Source organism: Periplaneta americana, chromosome 1 (assembly GCF_040183065.1).
Source record: "Periplaneta americana isolate PAMFEO1 chromosome 1, P.americana_PAMFEO1_priV1, whole genome shotgun sequence".
Taxonomy (NCBI): domain Eukaryota; kingdom Metazoa; phylum Arthropoda; class Insecta; order Blattodea; family Blattidae; genus Periplaneta; species Periplaneta americana.
Window position 1 is genome coordinate 209662609 of NC_091117.1, and position 21206 is coordinate 209683814.

General features: G+C 38.2%; 1 protein-coding gene across 1 annotated transcript in view; it reads right to left on the minus strand.

Moving 5' to 3' along the window:
* Window positions 1-1169: 1169 nt before the first annotated feature.
* Window positions 1170-21206, minus strand: part of LOC138707242 (protein split ends-like) — a 99099-nt gene continuing 79062 nt past the window's right edge. The window contains exon 13 of the mRNA XM_069836594.1: window positions 1170-20890. Within this exon, the coding sequence (XP_069692695.1) occupies window positions 17219-20890 (3672 nt within the window). The 3' untranslated portion in view covers window positions 1170-17218. The remainder of the gene's footprint in view (window positions 20891-21206) is intronic.

The window sequence follows — 21206 nt, forward strand, 5'->3', positions numbered from 1 at the left end:
ATATATATATATATAAGTATATTATACAAAAAGTGATGTCATTAAAAAAACCATGCCTGATGGAAAAATCTGATTACATTACACACAGCAGAAATTTTGGACCCAAAATATATAACGAATTAATTAGAGCTTACCCTGAGCTAAGTACACTTAACACACATAGATTTAAGAAATAAATCAGATTAATTATTTAATTGTTTAAGCTAATTGAGTTAAAAATTGATACTCTAATATTTATGTACTTTTGTATTTTCTATTTGTATATAGACCCTATTATTACATGCTGTATGTATTTACCATTTATTAATGTTATTGTGCTCAATGAACTCTCTTAATTTTGTGATATATTTTGTATAACTGATCTGAACTGCGCCTGAGCACGAGCTTCTGCTCTTTCGGGCTGCAATGCCTAATGTAGCTCAAGTGTATAGTATTAAATAAATATAAAATATAAATATATTTGAATTCGGAATAAAAAAAACTGCACTAGAACAGCATTTAGTCTTGTGAAAAATCATGTTGACCAGTGTAATGTAGCACGCAACATGCATGATGGGAATACATTTCACCAGCGCGCTGTAGCGAGAAAATGTACCCTACTGCTTAACACTACCAAACAGTGGATAACTGTACTGTACAAGTCGCTGCCGGTAGACCCGGGATATTGATATATCAGAAGATTAAATGTACCAGTATTTGAAGTTTTTAACAATAAAGAATGTTACGAGTTTCTTATAAATTTAAGGAAAAGGTAGATAGATGTAAATGATTAAAATTATCACAACCTCTCAAAAAAAAAATATATATAATAATAATAATAATAATAATAAAAAAAAATAAATAAAATAAAAAAAAAATCGCATGACAGTAATAAATGTGGCTTACTCCTGTTACTCTTATACTAGAAAAATGCAATGATTGTGATTAAAAAATGGAAACTTGCAGACCGCATTTATCTTTTCAGCCCATAAACTCACTCAGCTGGATCATGAATAAAGGTAGAGTAAAAAAATGTCGGTAAACTTTGATACAGAATTGACCATTTTTCATTTGTCATTCATAATATAAATGTACATATTGCACTCCTATTGTATTACTTCTGTAGTTTTTTTTTTAGAATTTACGAATAGATTATGCATAAAATGTTAATTTTTACCGCATCAACAGACTTCTTATAAAATTAATGCTTTAATAAATAAAATATGTACATCAACACAACACAAAATTATTCACATAAAATAACATTTTATATAACGCCCAAGAATGAGACGAAACTGAAAAATTAAAATACCGATATATAACATACAAAAAATGTTTGTTATGCAAGGCATAAGGTTTAATATGTGATGTCTAGGCGTACAGCAGTCAGTGAGTCTATCATACTTTCAGTTATACCAGTCATTTCTGGATGCAAATTTTTTAAACAAAAATTCTATTTCCCTGGCAGTATGAATTGCTAACGGAAACTTTTTAATAGTCACACATAACAAAATTATTACTGTAATATTATTTCCTTGAGATTCAAAAACATTTCAAATAGGAATCTAATTACAGATTACATGTGATATACTTCAATTTACAGACTTATAATACACTTGAACCTAAACGTGTTTATTAAGAACATAATAAACACTTTCATCCTCTATCCAATATTTCCGATTTTGCAATAAAATTTTGGGCTGTGGTAGAAATTTACATATTTATATAATTTGCAGTGACTGCTTCGAAGATAACACTATTGCTGCAATATGAATATAGAATATTATTGCACGTTATACTACTTTTTGTACAATAAATCCAATTGAAATTACATACACAATATACACAAGTTACTTCCCAGTATCCGATTCAAAAATCATTTTCGCTGGCAACAGGATAACTTTCAATCAGAAGGCTTGTAATTATATAAATAAAACATGAGGCACAATAGAAACACTTCTTTGATTAGCAGTTCACTGTAACATCCGTGAACACAAAAGAGCCTGTTAGGTTGTATTAAATATTTTCGTAAGTTCGTAATAGTTTGAAACATACACAGAAGGACTTGTTTTAAAATTTTAAATTATTATTCCAATTTTTTAATTCTAAGAATTATTTGGTAAAGATGTCCTGCTTGTATGCCAAAATGGTACCTCTAAGGTAGAAAGGCAAAGAGGCTTCGGCTGCCTATTCCTAGAGAAAGGGAACGTGGGAATTCTTTGATATAAGATTCCACAGCACAGGGGCGGCTATTCAGGTGAAGTAGGTGAAGTGCCACTTCACTTATTTACGTGTAAAACACAATTTTATCTCGTATTAATAATTAATTCTAGTTATTACCAGTACCGTATTTCTAAAATAAAATAAAAGTTTTCTTTTCAGTCGTTTTGAACAGTGTTTAGTTGTATAAATAGTACCTGTAACCGTCCGCTGAATAGAATAATGTCAACTGTTACGAGCGTCTAGCAGGGTCTATAGGAACTTACTGTAGAGGTGAAATTATTTGGGCTCCCAATCTCATACAGCACTTGGTTTCCACGGTAACATGACGTCACACACTAAAGAAAGATTGTAAGAGTGAAGTGTGTTTCTGAGTCTTTCAGTTACGGACAACTGTCAGACTTGTAGGTGGAGTAACCAGTTTGCAGATCTAACGGTAAATTACTAGTCTCCAAGGCCGGAGGCTATTGTTGAAGGGCCATGAAATTTTACAGTATGCACTACTTAACTCGAGAATAGTATTCTCATTCCTTGTGTCCAAGCAGCTGTAAATTAGCTTGCTGCATGTTATTTTATCAGGAATACACCCCACATACATTCGCAAAGTTTAAAAGTTGTTTTCTGCGGCGTGTATTGTTTCTTCTCATGAGCTTGCCAGTTTTGTTCCAGCTCTTGTATTTTGAAAGTTTAACGCACGCGTGAATGTGCACATGTATTTTAATACTGTGTACCTATTATTTAAGTTAATGTATATAGAGTATATTAGTGATAAGTCTATATATAGTGTATTAATCCTACACCATAGTGTATATTACTATAGTTCTACTATACAAACACTTAGGTACCAGTACACAGAAAATATTGATAAATGAGTGCGAAATGACACGGTTTGTAATTTATTAGAAATGCCGTTTTGTAGACTTAAATATGAGGATAAAAATATGTTTTAAACTCTCGACGACTTACAGTTCCATTTGTTCTTTGTTTTAAAACGTGCTAAGAAAATAGAGAAGTTGTATAAAATAACTTTAAAAAATTCTTCCGATGAAAGAAGCTTTTCTGTTTGAAAATATTGAAAATTTCACTCAGAATGCTACATCACTAAAAGATAGGAGGATTGACTTGGTATCCAAGAAATTGGATGAGTCCTGAAATAAATTAATTTTCTTGCATATGTTCTAGAACTAGTAAAATTGCACGTAGTTTACGAATAGTAGGCTTACTCATTATGTTCATGCATTTGGTATGTGAACAGCACTTCACCTATTTTCTTTATGGACAGCCGCTACTGCCACAGCAATTTAAGAAGAAACAACAATAAGAAACATCCTTTGCCTTCATCTGAGACTAAATTCTTTTCTTTCCATTTCAAAGTCAGTTTCTCTACTGACTGAATTACTTTTAGTGATAATGAGAAGAAAAATAAGGAAAGCAGCCAAATACATTTGTACATATACTGTAATTAATGCAATATGCGGAAGGAAAGCCATTGGGAGTCCTGATTCCGAATCAGTTGATAATATTAAGCTAAGAGAAGTTAAAACTAATGAACAATGAGACAGTTCAATATAATATCGTCCCCCTCATGCCAAAACCATGAATAAGCATTTTCTTTGTTCTGGGAGAAACTAGTTTAAGTTTCAAATGCCCTTATAAATTCAGGAAAACTTCATTTTAATCAAAGAAAGGCTCTAAAATTGAATAAAAATAAAATTTCAAATAAAGTACAATCCCTCATAACCGGCAATACCAAAACAATGACACTTTTGGTTGGGCCGAAAAAAAATGTTTAAATCTGCCACATTACCAGTCTGTGCCATCATTTTTGCCACATTAGAAAGTTCGCACGAACTTTCGTTTTCAGTGAATATTCGAACTTAAAATTAGTGTATCATTTGTGTTGTGTGATGTGTTTTAATAAAGAAAATCCACACAGTTTTTATGTTTAGTTATGTTCAGGCCGTCTGTGTTGCCACATTAGTAAGTTCGCACAAACTTTCGTTTTCAGTGAATATTCGAACTTAAAATTAGTATATTATATTTTGTGTCATGTGATGTGTTTTAATAAAGAAAATCGACACAGTTTTTATGTTTAGTTATGTTCAGGCCGTCAGTGTTGTCACATTAGGAAGTTCGCACAAACTTTCGTTTTCAGTGAATATTCGAACTTAAAATTAGTGTATTATTTGTGTTGTGTGATGTGTTTTAATAAAGAAAATCCACACAGTTTTTATGTTTAGTTATGTTCAGGCCATCAGTGGTGCCACATTAGGAAGTTCGCACAAACTTTCGTTCTCAGTGAATATTCGAACCTAAAATTAGTGTATTATTTGTGTTGTGTGATGTGTTTTAATAAAGGATATCCACACAGTTTTTATGTTTAGTTATGTTCAGGCCGTCTGTGTTGCCACATTAGTAAGTTCGCACAAACTTTCGTTCTCAGTGAATATTCGAACCTAAAATTAGTGTATTATTTGTGTTGTGTGATGTGTTTTAATAAAGGATATCCACACAGTTTTTATGTTTAGTTATGTTCAGGCCATCAGTGTTACCACATTACGAAGTTCGCACAAACTTTCGTTTTCAGTGAATATTCGAACCTAAAATTAGTGTATTATTTGTGTTGTGTGATGTGTTTTAATAAAGAAAACCCACACAGTTTTTATGTTTAGTTATGTTCAGGCCGTCTGTGTTGCCACATTAGGAAGTTCGCACAAACTTTCGTTCTCAGTGAATATTCGAACCTAAAATTGGTGTATTATTTGTGTTGTGTGATGTGTTTTAATAAAGAAAATCCACACAGTTTTTATGTTTACTTATGTTCAGGCCATCAGTGTTGCCACATTAGGAAGTTCGCACAAACTTTCGTTCTCAGTTAATATTCGAACCTAAAATTAGTGTATTGTGTTGTGTGATGTGTTTTAATAAAGAAAATCCACACAGTTTCTATGTTTAGTTATGTTCAGGCCGTCAGGTGTTGCCACATTAGGAAGTTCGCACAAACTTCGTTTTCAGTGAATATTCGAACCTAAAATTAGTGTATTATTTGTGTTGTGTGATGTGTTTTAATAAAGGAAATCCACACAATTTTTATGTTTAGTTATGTTCAGGCCGTCAGGTGTTGCCACATTAGGAAGTTCGCACAAACTTCGTTTTCAGTGAATATTCGAACCTAAAATTAGTGTATTATTTGTGTTGTGTGATGAGTTTTAATAAAGAAAACATAGACAGTTTTCTGTTTATTCAGTTGTGAGCAAGTGATAGAGATATAAGCTTCACATGGCTGCAGTTTCAACATTTGGCATCATGAAATACGAATTTTTTTTTGTATATACAGATATTTATTCAATTATCCGGTAAAATTTCGTATCTGAAAATAGCCTGGACCCTTTGGTGCCGATTAAGAGGGATTTTACTGTAATTATAATGTCCAAATATTAGATATTACAGAAAATTCCCATTGGAAAAATTTACTGGAAAGACCTGATTTAATTCCTGACCTATCACATAAATCTGCTGTGGTCATGTTCAGACTCCTTACAGGTCATGATTGTCTGGGTAAACAGTGGCTGACTATGACATTATCTTTGAAAAATACTGGAGTGCAAGAGGTCAAATGATTTTATTGTCAAACGTCTGGCGTTACAAAACAACAACATTTACATAGAATTAGTATCCTGTCACCAGATTGTCATTTGACATTTCTGGTCTTCTCTCCTGGCAATGGCTTATTTGTAACCCATTTCTGAGGTTGGGGTGCCTGGAAGGCGGAGTTACACTGCCCCCATGATATAATGTTAGGATGATTATGAAGTGCCAGGAGAGGTCTTAAGCCTAAGCCTAACCTACTTTCCAGATCATGGACGAACACAGGAACATTCCCCTTTAAGGAAAAATTTCTATGTTCTACCTGGGAATCGAACCCGAGAACTAATGAACTGTAATCAGAATATTATTTTAATGTACCGAAGTACATATGATATTTCCATGCAGATATTTTGCGTCATCATACAATGAAAGAGTAATGGAACCGGCCAACTAGTCACTCATAACGAGTGCACCTCAGCACATGTGTGGACTTCAGTCCTACGTTCATAGACATCTATGACGTAGTGCAGAGGGCGGCCACTAGAGGGAACCCAAGAGTTGGAACTTAAAACTGAGACGATTCTGTCCGACGCCAGGGTGGTATCCGGTATGGCTTAGTGGATAAAGCATCAGCACATAGAGCTGAAAACCCGGGTTCAAATCCCGGCGCCGGAGATAATTTTTCTCCGTTCCATTACTCTTTCATCGTATGTAATCAGAAGCTTTGACCACTAGCCCATGAGGCTGGTCACTTCTTATGATATAGGAAGTTGATTAAAATTAAGTTTTCTTGAATTTATAAGGACATTTGAAACTTTAAAGTCGTTTCTTCCCAGAACTAAGAAAATGCACATTCATGGTTTCGGTATGAGGGGGACGATATGACATCCTTTGAGGAAAAGCACCAATGGGATAAAGAAAACTAGTGCTTCCTCACCTTTCCAACAGTCAACCTACCAATCTGTCTCTGTATTCCGAACACAAATTTATCGAATATTTGTATTTGTGAAACTGTAAGAAAAATCATAACTTGCCAATCAACAATCACCTTTGGAAACTGTAGCATGCATTGACAAGTTTGTGCAGTGGATATGGCATATAATGAAAATTGCCAGATTCTGTTTTCCTTATAACATTTTTCTTATTCATACATTTTGCACTTTCCCACCAAACCTCAATGTTTCGAATGATCCTTTCACTATAGTTCCATTAGCCACAAACCAAAAGACGTCGATCATACAAGAGTTTTCAATGAGTATACGTATCCAATAATTTACATTTCGAAGAACTATACAAGTGATCTTATGACAGAACTGGTATTGTTCCACCACACTGAGAATACACATGATAAATACATTCAGCCTTTTTATATAATTATAATTTCATATGCAATTTACCTATTTTTGTGCCACAGAGATGTTCTCATTGAGGATATCATAATCTGGTTGGATTATACATGGCAAAAGAAAACTAGCAGAACTCCAAAGTAGCTACTGAAAACAGCATTCCTGTTCAGAAATGCAAAGGAACCATTCTGTTGCATATGTGTATATTTTCAATTACAGTGAAACCTCTATAATCTGGACACATATTGTTCAATAAATATTGTCCAACTTAATAGGGTGTCCAAGATAGAGGAAAGTAGATTTTTTTTTTAGCATGCAATGGAAAGGAAATTTCTGTACATAATGATAAGGAACTACAGTATTCAAACACTTTGTTGTTTAGTTCGTCATTGACAGTTTTGCAAATTCCCACTGCAATTTCGTTCCCATGCATTTAATATTGAGTCCTATTATTGCTAATGTTTGAAACTGTTGATTTAGAAATTCCAAACTCTTCTGCAATTTTCCTACAACTGACAACCTAACGCAAATTGTTAATTTCACCAACTCACGCTTACTCATATTGAGGCACTATACAAATTGCACAAAGTGACTCTCACAGGTAAAAAACTCAACATTGAAGCAGTAATTAGGAGAGGGAGAGACCGATTTATTAGCGAAATGATATCTCCATATTTTCATTACATGTATTCGCGGGGATGTTCTGACGACTTCGTTAGAATTAGCTTCCCACACAAATGTTTCGCATCTTTTCGTCACCTGTCAGCATCGGACAGATTTAGGGCCACCTTGGGCAGGGTTTTGCATAGACACCCTTTCAAGCGTAAAATCCTAAAGTCGGACTAGACCCATGGGAAAGATACTGCAAGCTTGGGTTTTCCAAAGAACGGGTATTCTTGTGAGATATACAAACTAGTTAGATGTTATGGGAAATCCAAAGTTTAAATTTAGAGATGACGTATTTCGCGCCCAATAAGGAGAGATCTTGGTTTAGCTTATGAGGTCACTTTGGACCAATAGGGAATAGATTTTAGGCCGGTTAAGTGACGTAGTTTTTAACCAATAGGATAGTTAGTTTTAGCGTAGGATAGGTTTTTATAAATGAGGGTGACGGGGAGCAGAGAAAAACACAACATCTCATCGTGTCGGCGGCCCTACATACAGGGCACAATCACTACTCCTTTTCGTGTCGACGGCCCTACATACAGGGCAGAATAACTACTTCGTTTCGTGTCGACAGGATAACTACTTTTCTTCGTGTAGACGGCGCGACATCTTTTTTTTTTGTGTCGGCGGCCCAACTTAATAGTCTTTCTTCCGGCGAAGACTCGATAGATAGAACTTTGTCATCGGCGAGGCCACTCGTCAACGTTTAGGAGCTTCGATCATAGTGTACTGGGCAGAGTATTGAATTTATAGTATCGGATAGAGCTTATTCAGAGCCGCCATAGAGTCGATACAGTGCGACCGACGATTGAATTATAAGTCAGCCGGAAATACATACTCTAGGGTTTACCAAGTGAATACGACAATAAACTTATAGTTTTGGAGTTTACACTGCCTTTTATATAAGTAGCCGGCTTGGTATTATTCCCGACATCATCCTATACCACAACAGTACCTCGGCTACCCTGAGCGAATCTCACGCAACACCGAGACGCACCCACCCACAAATGGTCTCCAACGTGGGACCACAATCCACCCACCCTCAACATCGACTGATTTCTATACTGCAGGCCTACTGAAATAATTTCACATCATAAAGTTTACTGTTATGAAAAATAATGCTCCTTTATTGTATACTCAAATTTAGTTACAAAAAGGACGATGTGGATAATTCCAGAGAAGTGCACGGATGCTGTACTGTATAAGGCAAAGATGGGCATCATGCCTCACTGACCTTCACAGAGCTTATCGCTCTGAGTGACATCATCTTCACAGATCCCTTTTCTCCCTCACGCATCTCCTAGGCGTGGGCAGGTTCTATATCAGTTTCATAAGCAATATCAGTGGTGGCATAATGACATTATCAAAGCAATGTTTATGCGTTAGAAAACGATTATTTCATGAGAAATGGGAGGAAGAGTTTTTTTGCTGTTTAGAATGGGAGAACATACGATGTATGTTATGCTCGAAAATCCTATTAGGCATTAATAAATTTAATATACGACATTACTCCTTATGTCATAAAGAACATGCTCAATTAGAAGGTAAGACAAATTAAATGTTATTTTTCGTACTATTCTGAAGAAAATTTATGATCTTAACATTTGCATAGTATACTAAATACGACATTATGCCTTAAACATGCTGCATTAAAAGGTACAAGGAATTAAATGTTTTTTGTACATATTATTTCCAAAAGAAATTTATAAAAAAAAATATTAAATGTGCGTAGGAAACGAAATATGATTTTCTGAAATTATTTTAGGTCGAGAACATGCAAATCTATTAAGTAACCTTGATAAACACCAGAATATTCAAGAAAATAAATGTAGACAACGTGATGGAATATTATTGGCTAGTTACGCAATTTCTCGTCTGTGATTTAAATCAATTCAGTGATGGAGATATAGTAAAGAAGTTTATGATTAAAGCTGCCGAATTAATTTGCCAAATCGAATAAAAGTTTTCGAGTCTCTCATGTTAACCAAGCGCTTTCCTAATAATTCGCCACTGACTGCCTTAGCGATTACGATAAGGTGACGCAGGTCACAGCAGTTTATATTTCCCATCCTACTCTGCAGTCTCCTCTCCTAATAAAAAAACTATTTCAAATCGAGTGCCTCACGTAACCGAAAATTGTGCCCATGTATGGTATAAGGAAAACCCCCTCTCATTTTACTGTGCTGGTGGTTTTGTAAAACAGAAAGGTTCAGTGAAACTCAACTTTAAACAGGTAGCAGAAATACACAATAGAACAAGAGAATCGTCCAAGATAGAACTGTAAGGAGTCTCCAGCTTCCAAGATTGAGGGGTGTCCAACATAGAGGATATACTGGACATGTAACAGCATATAAATTTGTGCGCTTACAAGAAAATATTCCAATATAATGAGATGTGTAGCATACAGAGGTTTCACTGTACTACATGAAGTTCTTTCACATTATATTAGGTAATTCCTACCTAAACAAAATACATTCTGATCTAATTACGAACTAGGGAGAAGTTGCCAGTTATGAGTTCCAACTATCTCGAGTGGTATGAGCTCTCACTATAATCCACACAGTAGCTTATAATCTATTTCCACTCCTTGATAACTTATTAATCACAATTATAATTCGACACACCTTTCTGATAGGCGTTCTAGAATATTCTGCTTACAAACATAACATGTACAGAAGAACTTGGTTATAGCGACCTCGTTTTGTGCGACACCTCGCCTATAACGTCAAATATTCTGTGGTCCCAACTAATTCCCCATAAGACATAAGCTTTCCTACCTTGCTTAATATGCCAAACGCATATGCGTCTACCTCGCATATAACGTCATTTTCAACCTCAGTTTGGAACAAAATTTTCTAAGAACCAAAGTATTTCAAGAAATATTTTGTTGAAATCTGACCCTGACAAATTCTTTACAGTCTCCTTCTGTCCTAAACCTCTGGAATGCAGGCGGATTCCCCACCCCATTGTAACCTGCCCGAATTCATGCGGTATTAGATCAGTTTCGACAGGAAGTTTTCACTAAGTGCACGCGTTTTAATGCAGTATGGCCAATAAAAGAAGTGAGTGACGCTTTAGAATTCATTACAATTATGAACATGTTCTATGAAGCTAGGGAAGGGAACAGTGAAATTGCAACGGAAATTATGAACATAGAACGTAATTTAGCCCTAGAAAGTGTGTATTGGGCAAGTACAAGACAACAGAGTAGAATGATTGATTACTTCCCTTCTAAGTAAAATAGTTTGGTGAGTACTGAACAAACTGTTTTAATACAGAATACTGTATTTATAATTGTAGGCCTACGTGTATTTTATTATGTTCATAGCAGGCTTAAAAGTCAATACATAAATCTGAAATAAGTCTAATTAAGTTTGTTATTTTCATTTTCCACCTCACTAGACTGATAATATGAATCTCAGTTACTACGACACTCGTTTATAACAACATAATTTTTAAGGTCCCTTGGATGTCGTTATAACCAAGTTCTACTGTATGTATGTATGTATGTAGGTTATTTATTGAGATGTTAATAGTTATTAATTTTTTTAATTCACTTAGCAATTTGCTTAAAATTTTTTTCAGAAGAGCTCAACTGACAAACATTCCAAGTCCAATGAAGTAAATTTTTCAGGAAAACAAATGAATTATGTAGGTTTGCAATATAAGAGTAATGAAATAAATATTTGTATGATATCACGGGCTTAGAGTAGGACTTGGGATATTCATTTTTACAGGATGGTAGTCTATGCAAAACACAACACGTCAGGTAAGAAGTCAAATTCGGTAAATTTTGAACTTGTGATGTTTGTCAATTCAGGTCTTCAGTTATTACATGTGTCTGTTTCTTTCTAAGATGTTATTCAGAATGGAAATAACACATCAGGTAAATTCTCTGTACATAAAAATTAAATGCTTGGCATAACATCCTTATGCAAAAACGTCTTCTTCTTTATGCCTAAAGGCCTAGTCATGAACCAACTTATTAGAATAAAAACAGTGTACTTTTATTCAAGAAAGATAAATTGTAAATATAAGCAGTTATATGAAAGGTGGGAGTGAGAGTGAACTAGCTATGTTCTCGGTGAAATAATATTTCCTTGTTTCTATCCTCATTCATGTATACAGGGTGAGTTGTAATTGTGTACTATAAAGTATTCTATATTCCAATATAAACAGATTTTGTCATATAAACATATAGCCATGACGGTTTTGTTATCAAGTGGTATGCACGAGTTGGCATTACGTTGAAGCTATTCATACATCAACCGCTCAGACGACACTCTACAGTACACAGTATCAGGACTGCCGAGAAGGGGGGGGGGCAAAGGGGACAAGTGCATATGGGCCCGTGAGCAATAAGGGCCCGTCAGATTAAGTGAGTCTGATTACTTTTCATTATCACGAATAATTATTCGTAGATACATACCGGTACTATAAAATTTTGTAAGAACATTTGTTACATGAATCTGACATATTAACCAACAATAGTAGAATTAATACAAATTAACACTTCATTATGTAAATGTTTAACTTTTATATAATAGAATATCGGTTTCCCACGTTAACAATCATCGACACGACACTTGAGGGCTCCAGAATTTGCCTGAAATATGTTCCCGTCACTTGTACCGAACACATTCAATTGGCTTGTCCTCTTATAACTACCAACCCCTGCTGGCCCATCGCAATATGCTAGTGGACTCTCCCAAATCCAAGCTGCAAGATCACATTTTCTTTTCAGCAGGGCCTACATAGTATGTTTCGTGATTAAACTTTCGTCTTTTCGTTGTCGTTTTTCTAGTAAATTTTGTTCATTAGTGTTACCAGTGGACAATGAACAAGTAGAAGCATAAGTCGGGAGCTGAGAAGCACAAGGAGAGACAGAAAAATTGGAAGATATTAAGAAAGGGAGTAGAACTTTGTTTGCAGTTGGTGTGAAATTGAGCGACCTTGGAAAACTAAAAAGTAGCAGACATATTGTGTCATTGAATGTGTTGTTCGAAAATAAGAGCCTTTCTAAAATCAGTATTACAGTATTTTCAAAACTCTAGAATGGAGAATGTGTTCCCAGAGACTGGCTAGTGTGGAGTGAAACAAATCAGGGAAAATACTACAGTGACTGATTTGTTTCACTTTACACTAGCCAGTCTCTCGGAAAACATTCTTCATTCTTGAGTTTTGAAAATAATACTGGAAAGGCTCTTGTTCCGTCACTTAGAAGGTTATTGGACAGGTTGGGGATACTTTTTCGAACAACACATTCAGTGACACTTTTACTTTGTCTGCCACTTTTTAGTTTTCCAAGGTCGCATGTTACTTGCAATGACCCAGAGTTAGGAACTGGTGTGTGTAAATTTGTTTCACTTGCACATGTTAACACATCATTTTTACTATTGTTTGCTTGTTCTGATTCAATACTACTGTTATCAGAATTTTTTTCTAAACAGCCACAACCATCAGTATTCACTTCTATGCATGAACTGTCTTCATTTTTGACAACCTGAACCCAGGCCTGAGATTGATTTATATTCTGCACCTTCACAAGCAACGCTCAATTTCACACCAACTTCAAACAAAATGAAGGAAATAAAAATGTATTCAGAGCAACAATGTGCCAAGAAAGACTGAGTAACCTTGGCTTCCTTGGTCTGGAGAGCGATCTTGCTAAGCCTTTAAATTTTGATGATATAATTGATGACTTTACATCAATGAAGTCAAGGAGAGTTGTTTGTTGATGTTGGCCTGCAAGTCAGAAATTACAGGTTTTAAGAATAGTGTTTTATGAAAACGAAACGAAACAAACGACAACGAAAAGACGAAAGTTTCGTCACGAAACATAGTATGCAGGCCCTACTGAAAAAGAAGCATAATACTGGGTGTTCATTTCAAAGTGTGTCATGACGTCACTGTTGATGAGTCAGCGATTTGAAGCGAGTTTCAGCTTTTATGTCAGAGAAGTTGCCTATTAATCAAGGGGTTCAATCTGAACTTGAGAACGTGTACGGTATAACTTGAACGTCGTAGCAACAGATGGCGGTCTGTATGGTCTGTGTGCTACCATAACCTCTTTCGAACTGTTTTGCGAGGCCAAATCGTACTCAGGGTATTTGTTATCATCGTTTGCGCACGGCAACATTTCACAACACAAATCAAATGCTCCGGGTCCATGTTGACCGTCGAAATTAATGTCAACAAATACGTACTGTAAGTAATCGTCTTAACCTTCCCCCCATATCTCGACAGTAAGAAAAAAACTCACCTCAGTACGTGTTTCGAAGCAGTTCACACTCCTGCCACTACCGGCGTCACCGTATGTATTGGTAAGTACTTTTCAGAATTAACGCCGTACTTGCTAGGCAACTTCTCTGGCAGATAGATGATACACCTCTGCGGAAGTGTGGGAAGATTGAATTCTCTAGGCTCATCGACTAGCCACATGACGACATACAGCAAGCCATGACACACTTTGAACTGAACACCCAGTATAATGTGCTAATGTGAAGTCTTGCTAAAAGTTTTCAATATAACAAAAGTGTATATTTTTAGATTCGTATCTGTGTAATGGGGTCATCTTTTATTTATTTCGCAAATAATAATAATTATCGTCAGAATAATTGGTAACTTGTCATTTTTAACTTTTTTTCAATGGGGCCCGAGCACAATACTGCTCAGGGGCCCATAAATCCTGTCGGCGGCCCTGCACAGTATTACTGAAGAGAGAGAAACACTACAATCAGTCAACAGGTGCTGCATATTTGCGCTTTATGCAGACTGAACTACCACAACAAACTGTACCACTGTCAACACGGTTGAACACCGGGCTACTACAAGATGAAGCATCTGTGCATTACAGTCATGCAGTGAAACGTCATTTGAATGAACGATATTCAGGCAGATGGATTGGACGCAATGGGCCTATTGCATGGGGAGACTTCCAGTTGTGGGGTCACATGAAGGGAGTAGTTTACTCTCAACTACATGCCATGCGAGAGTATCTGTTGAATGCAATTGTGGCTGCAGGAAATACAATTCGGGGCATTGTTCAAAGAGCAAGACGTTCATGGCAGAGGAGGGTGGACATTGTGTTGCGAAGTGAATGGTGAACATTTCGAGCATCTTCTGTAAACTTGCAATCAGCGCGTCTGGCCGTGAAACCAGGTGGCCCGGGTTCGAATCCCAGTCGGGGAAAGTTACCTGGTTGAGGTTTTTTCCGGGGTTTTCCCTCAACCCAATACGAGCAAATGCTGGGTAACTTTCGGTGCTGAACCCCGGACTCATTTCACCGGTATTCATTTCATTCAGACGCTAAATAACTTAGATGTTGATAAAGCATCGTAAAATAACCCAATAAAATAAATAAATAAACTTGCAATGTAAATAACCACGTCATTAGACAACATTCTGAGAAAAGTAGCTGTTGTCTTTCTCTAACTGTTCCAATCATTATCTCAATAATGAAGCAGGGATGACCATAAGTTTATATGAAAAAATGTTTCATTTTTAGTATAGAATACTCTGCACTATTTTGTAGTACACAATTACAATTCACTCTGTATAAAGATTTCTAACCATCTGTAATGGCAATGCAATAAATTATCCATCATAAACATTACAAAATCAGGTTATCTATTGCAAGAAATCATTCAAGCACTTTTAGGTAGAGCATGATTGCTGAACGTGGAGCATCAAACTATTAGCGATATATATTTTTTTTAATATCAACAGGATGACAACTTTAAAACTGTTCTAGTAATGACATGACTAGATGATCTCTAATGGAGTTCAGTATACCAGTGTTGAATTGTCAGTCTTACAGATTTATGTTAACTTCCATAAAAAAATTTATATGAACAAATTTATGACATACGTTCAGGACATAGTTAAACTTCTTTTGCAAGTATTTTTCTTTTGTTTATTCTAAATCTTCATAGCAAAGTCTATTTTAGGTAATATTTTATTTCATAAAGAGGTGTAACATTTAAAATTATATATAATCAAAATATGAATTTAAGTAAAATATTTTCAGTTTAATTCTTTCCGGAACTTTTTATACTTTACATAAATTAAACATTTTTAAGTCAACATGTTAAAATAAAATAATTTTAAATTCTAGCAACGAAATTTGTTTATGCATAGGCCTATTGTCGTAATATAAACCGCAACTCATGTTGCCCAAAAACTCTTTAACAGTGGCAGGCATCATTTGAATGTTTACTTAGTAATCAATATATTGCTCAGGATGTTACAGTCTGTGTGTAGTCGTTTTACTAGACGAGAACCAGCTCAAAGCTAAAAAAACAACGTCAATAGAATTTAAACAGATCGGTTCAGAAGGCATTCAACCTTGGAAAAGTTATATGGCGTCATTTTAGTGTATTGATCTTCCAAGGAGAATAAATGCTTAATTGTATAGAGTGAGACTGAATTGTATAAAAGAATGTACAAAGTACTATGCTCACACATTTGCATCCACATCCTTCTATTACAGTATACAATAGCAATCACTCTGCTTGGAAATTATACTCGTACAATAGAATACCACACAACACACAATCTTCCTAATCAAACTTAGTGCTAATAATTCACCTCCCTTTCAAACAGACACGCACACATGCTATACGATGAAAGTAAAACATTTCAACTGCAGAAAAATGCAGTTGACAAACTTGCATTTTAAAAATAAAACAAAAAGGATATTTAAAAAAGAAGAGCGCAAGTTAGTATTGTTCTCATGTGAAGGCTAAAGCCCATTGCATGGTGTACAATTGTACTGGTGTTTGTTGGTTTGTACAGACAAGTGTCATTTTCACACACTGATCTTGCATACTCCGTACAAAGTACATAACATAGTAACAGAAAAAATTATTTTCTATGAGAAAAGTATCTTTGGTATGTTGGTTCAACATGCAGCAAAAATCTTAGCAGTAAAATTCTATTATTGTAAATGTCGACTATTTCAGCCTTTGTTTATTAAATCATTTTATTTGCTGCACTTAATTGAAAACATGTCAACTTCAAGTAAAACTCAAAATTGTAGTTGCACTGGCTTTATTTTCCAAATTTAAAACTATCGGTAAAAAAGGAAATCATGAAACCTGAACCAGCAGATTTCATACAATTATAAAATCGATGTATCTGCTGCAAATTAAGACAATACTGTCAAAGTTCTTTTGGCATTTCATCACTAAATCTCTTTCATAGCTCAAAAGAAATTTAATGTACGAGAAATAAAAGAAGTGTGGTAAAATGAGCAAAGCCAGAACAATTACGCATGTCACTAATTCAGTACCACAAATGCAGAACCTTGTCTATTTATCCATCTTGGATAAAACTCCATACGTCTGGTCCCCAAGACTTTGTTGTGCCAGAAGTTTACTACAGAATCTGCTGCATGCAGAAGAAGTTCACGTGACTTATCATAGCCAGGAGGGGCGATTTAGAGTGTCATAGGGCTGGCGTATGCCCAGTGCGGGATGGTAACCGGGAGGGTAACCAGAAGGTGGTGCCAGAAGTCCTTGATGAAGCACCATTGGGGCTCCGGCTGCCGAGTGCCTCAGGAGTTCTTCCTGGTGGCGCTGCAAGTACTGCTGGTACAGCGGTGCCGTGGCCCCAGAGGCCTCCATCAGGGCCGGCTGGTGATTGATGAATGCCTGGGCCAACTGGTGGGGGTATGTTGGCGGCCGAGGCTGCGGATGGCCCAGGAAAGGAAAGGGAGAAGGAGCAGGCGGGGCAGTGGTTTGCTTGTCTCGGCCTGGTTCGGTGCCAGGCGGGATATAGTAACCGGTAGGCGCACTTCTATACTCATCAAGGAAACCTGCAGCATCACCATATAAGCCAAGCCCAGATGTCGCTGGGCCAAAGTTGAAGGCACTGCCGGGAACCACACTAGTCTGCACTGTCTTGAGTGCGATGGCCGATGGCTCTGACATGTACTGTTGGAATGCAGTTGTCGAGCCCGGAGTGACGGCAGTGCTGGAAGCAGCCGAGGTTTCAGCACTGCTCGTCACCTGTTGTGGTTGCTGTTGCTGCTGCTTTGTCTTGCGCTTACGTGATGGCTTTGGTGTAGGAGTGGGTGCAGCAGACACAGACAAAGGCGGGGCCTCCACGAGGGGTGGCACTTTGGTGGGCACCATGGAGAAGTCCGTCACCACCACCGACCTGCTATACGTCGGCGTGGCGACAGTGATGGCCGTGGCCGGGGGCACTTTGCTGGTCAACACGGGGGACAAGTCCGTAACTGCGTGGTTGAAGGTCGGCTGACCTTCCACAGGTGGCGTCGACTTGTTCGGTAGGCTCGAGGCTATGTCGACAGCCTGGCGACTGTAATTCGAGAGTTCTGACACCGCTCTGTCATATGACGGTGGCCGAATGCTACTGAGGGGAGGCGTAGACTTACCGGGAAGCACCGAGGAGAGTTCAGGCACAGTCCTACTGTATACAGATTGTACATCCGATACCTTGCTGGGCAACACTGACAACTCGGGCACGGAGCGGTTGTACGAAATGGAAGGGGTGGGCTGTGAGAACATGGCCATTGCTGCAGCTGCAGATGAAATTGGTGGCTGCACCGATCCTTGGCCAAATATGCGGCTCTTCTCTCCACCCGAAAAGAAAGGAGATCCATCACTTGGGAAGCGATCTACAATGTGAGAGAGATTAGTGAGATTGCTGATAGATGACGGTGCTGCTGGTGAGAATGGTCCCCTGTGGAATGATATGTCATTCCCCACACTCCTCAGCGCTAGCTGCTCTGCAGAAGCCTGCTTGGACGACACCTGCCGTGACGACAGTGATGCATCAACAGACTGCTGGAGGTTCACAGAAGTCTGCAGATTCCTTCCAGGAGATGCTGCTGATCGACGTAATCTCTCTGGGGCCTGTATTCCATCTTCTATGTGAGCTCCTGCAGGCTGGTGAAGCTTCTCAGAATCTGGGTGCAGACTTCCATCTGTTTTACTCTTTTCCGAAGCAGTTTGTTGTTTAGGAGGAGCAAGCAATCGTTCACTAGTCTGAGCAGCAGATGTCTGAGGACCACTGACTGAGACAGGAACTGGAGACGACTGCATTCGTTTAGCTTGGTGTACAGCTGGTGTCTGATCCAGAGGAGTAGTAACTGCTGACGTGGAGAGCCTGCTATCCGATGGGAGACCCACTGCTGGTGGAGGAGTCGACGGGGTCGCGGTTGTGATAGGACTCGGAGGAGAGGGATGTAGTCGACTAGAAGATTGCTGATGCTGCAGTCCACCGCTTGACTCAATATCACTATACAGTCGCTTCTTGACTGGAAATATTGTGGCAGGGGTTTTCGTACTAGGACGTGGCACAGTAGTATCGTATCCCTGATGCCGCTCCGATGAAAAGGACAAGGCAGTGGTAGGCACAGTCACTGAAGAGGCCTTACTCAATGTGCCGGGACGTGGAATTGAGATTTCGTAGCCAGAACTGTAAGGTAGAGAGCCTGTCACACTCGAAGGTGTTGGTTTCTGGAGAGCAGTTGGTCTTGGCACAGATATATCGTAGGCTTGCTGTTGACTGCCTGTATATGAAAGAAGTCCTGCACTGGTAGCAGGCACGGATGGCGATCTACGTGCAGTGCTGGGCCTTGGAACAGATAGCTGGAAGCCAGACTGTCGATCTGTAGTGTACGGTAGAGAGCTAGTAGGTGCAGAAGTTGGAGACTGGTAGCCCTGCTGTTGACTACTGGAGTACGAAAGAGACAGACCTCCGGGCATGAATTCCTCCGATGCCTGTGTACGAGCTGCACGATACTGATCTGTTAAGGGCTTGCTTGTGTCATAGTACTGCATTACAGGACCGTATGGAGCAACAGGCAAGCCATCATATGTCTGCGGTGGCCCTGGTGTGGCGTTTCGGTAGGTTAGGTAGCCCGGTGTGTCGTGAGGAGGAGGGTAGCGAGGGGAGTACACAGGCTGCTGGAATGGGGATGGAGACTGTGGACTACAACTGCTATTGCTTTTCTCAGGACTGCTCTTCTGGAGGCTAGATGACGTGTCTTGATAAAACCCGACTCTAATAGTTCCATTCAAAGGTGGGTACGAGGCAGTAGGTTTAGGAGTGTCTTCTGGTCTTGGAGAAGCCATTACAGGAGAAGCAGCCATTGGCGAACGATGCAGAGGAGATGGATAAGGAACTGGATATCCATCAAGTGGGTCCATCGGATCCTGACTGAAGGACGAACGTTCAGACATGCTGCTGCCTGTACTCACTTTCCTTTGACGTTGTATTGGTGCCATCGGTTGCAGTGTGGGGCTTGGGGCATCATCTATTTTACGCTCCAAGTCTTCCTGCATAGGTGGTCGTGGTGCCACATCACCTAGAGGCCGTGACCTCTCTAAAGCCCCACTACAAGAAGGCACATCTGTTGGAATAGGACTTGGGCTTCTAGCTGTTTCCAACCTTCTGTCCTCTGCACATGTATCTAAATCTTGTTGTGACACAGCTTCTGGCTTCCGTTGTTTTTGTACAGCAGTTGTCTTAGGAGCTCCAAAAGCTTTAAACCAGGCACTGAGGTTAGGTGTAACTTTTTCCTGCTTGATGTCTTTGTTGCTTAAATTTCCTTCTTCGATCGCAGGTTTTTCATCTTCTTTCTTGACACATGGACTCTGCAACCCTCCTGGCAGTGATCGTTTTTGTTTTTCAGGTGACAATTTGTTAGAAATGTCTAATGGAGATTCTTCGGTTCTCTCTTCCTCTTTCAATAAAATAATGGGTTTCTTGTCTTCGACAGGTATTTCTTCAGAAGAATCAAAATTATGACTGTTATGCCCAGTCACGCCAAAACCAAGTACATCGCTTGTAAGAACAGTGCCAAGGCTCAGTTTAGGCGTGGCCTCGTCTGTTTTCACCAGAAGCGAGTTTCTGTTCTCTTTAGGCTTCCCACCAATCCCCAGCAAGTTGCTGCAGCCCCCAGTTTCATCTGCAGTTTTGTTAGCACTTTGGATGTTCGAAATGAGATTGCCTTTACTTTTGCCAGGTTGGAGACGTTCAATGGTTCTCTGAACCTCACGACGGCGCTGCTGCTGATGCTTGGAACTGTCTTTCATCGAACGCCGCTTGCTGCTGAGATCCTGTATCAAATATGTAAGCTTATTTATATATTCTTGTTTATAGTATTCATTCTCCTATCATACATAATATAAAATAAGAATTAGAAATTCAAATGAAGTGAAACTTGTTTGTAACTTCATCAGTTATTACTACCAAGTCATTTTATGCTTGTACTTGTGTAAATTTTACAGTGTGATTTCCTTGATTCCTATTGCCAACAGATTCTGTGTGGCAAGGAGGCATAGCCATGCTCTCGAGAATATTGCCCTGCAAGTGCAGCTATTACAGCAAAGTAAGTGAGTAATCATGATTATGACAGGCCACTAAACTACAGTT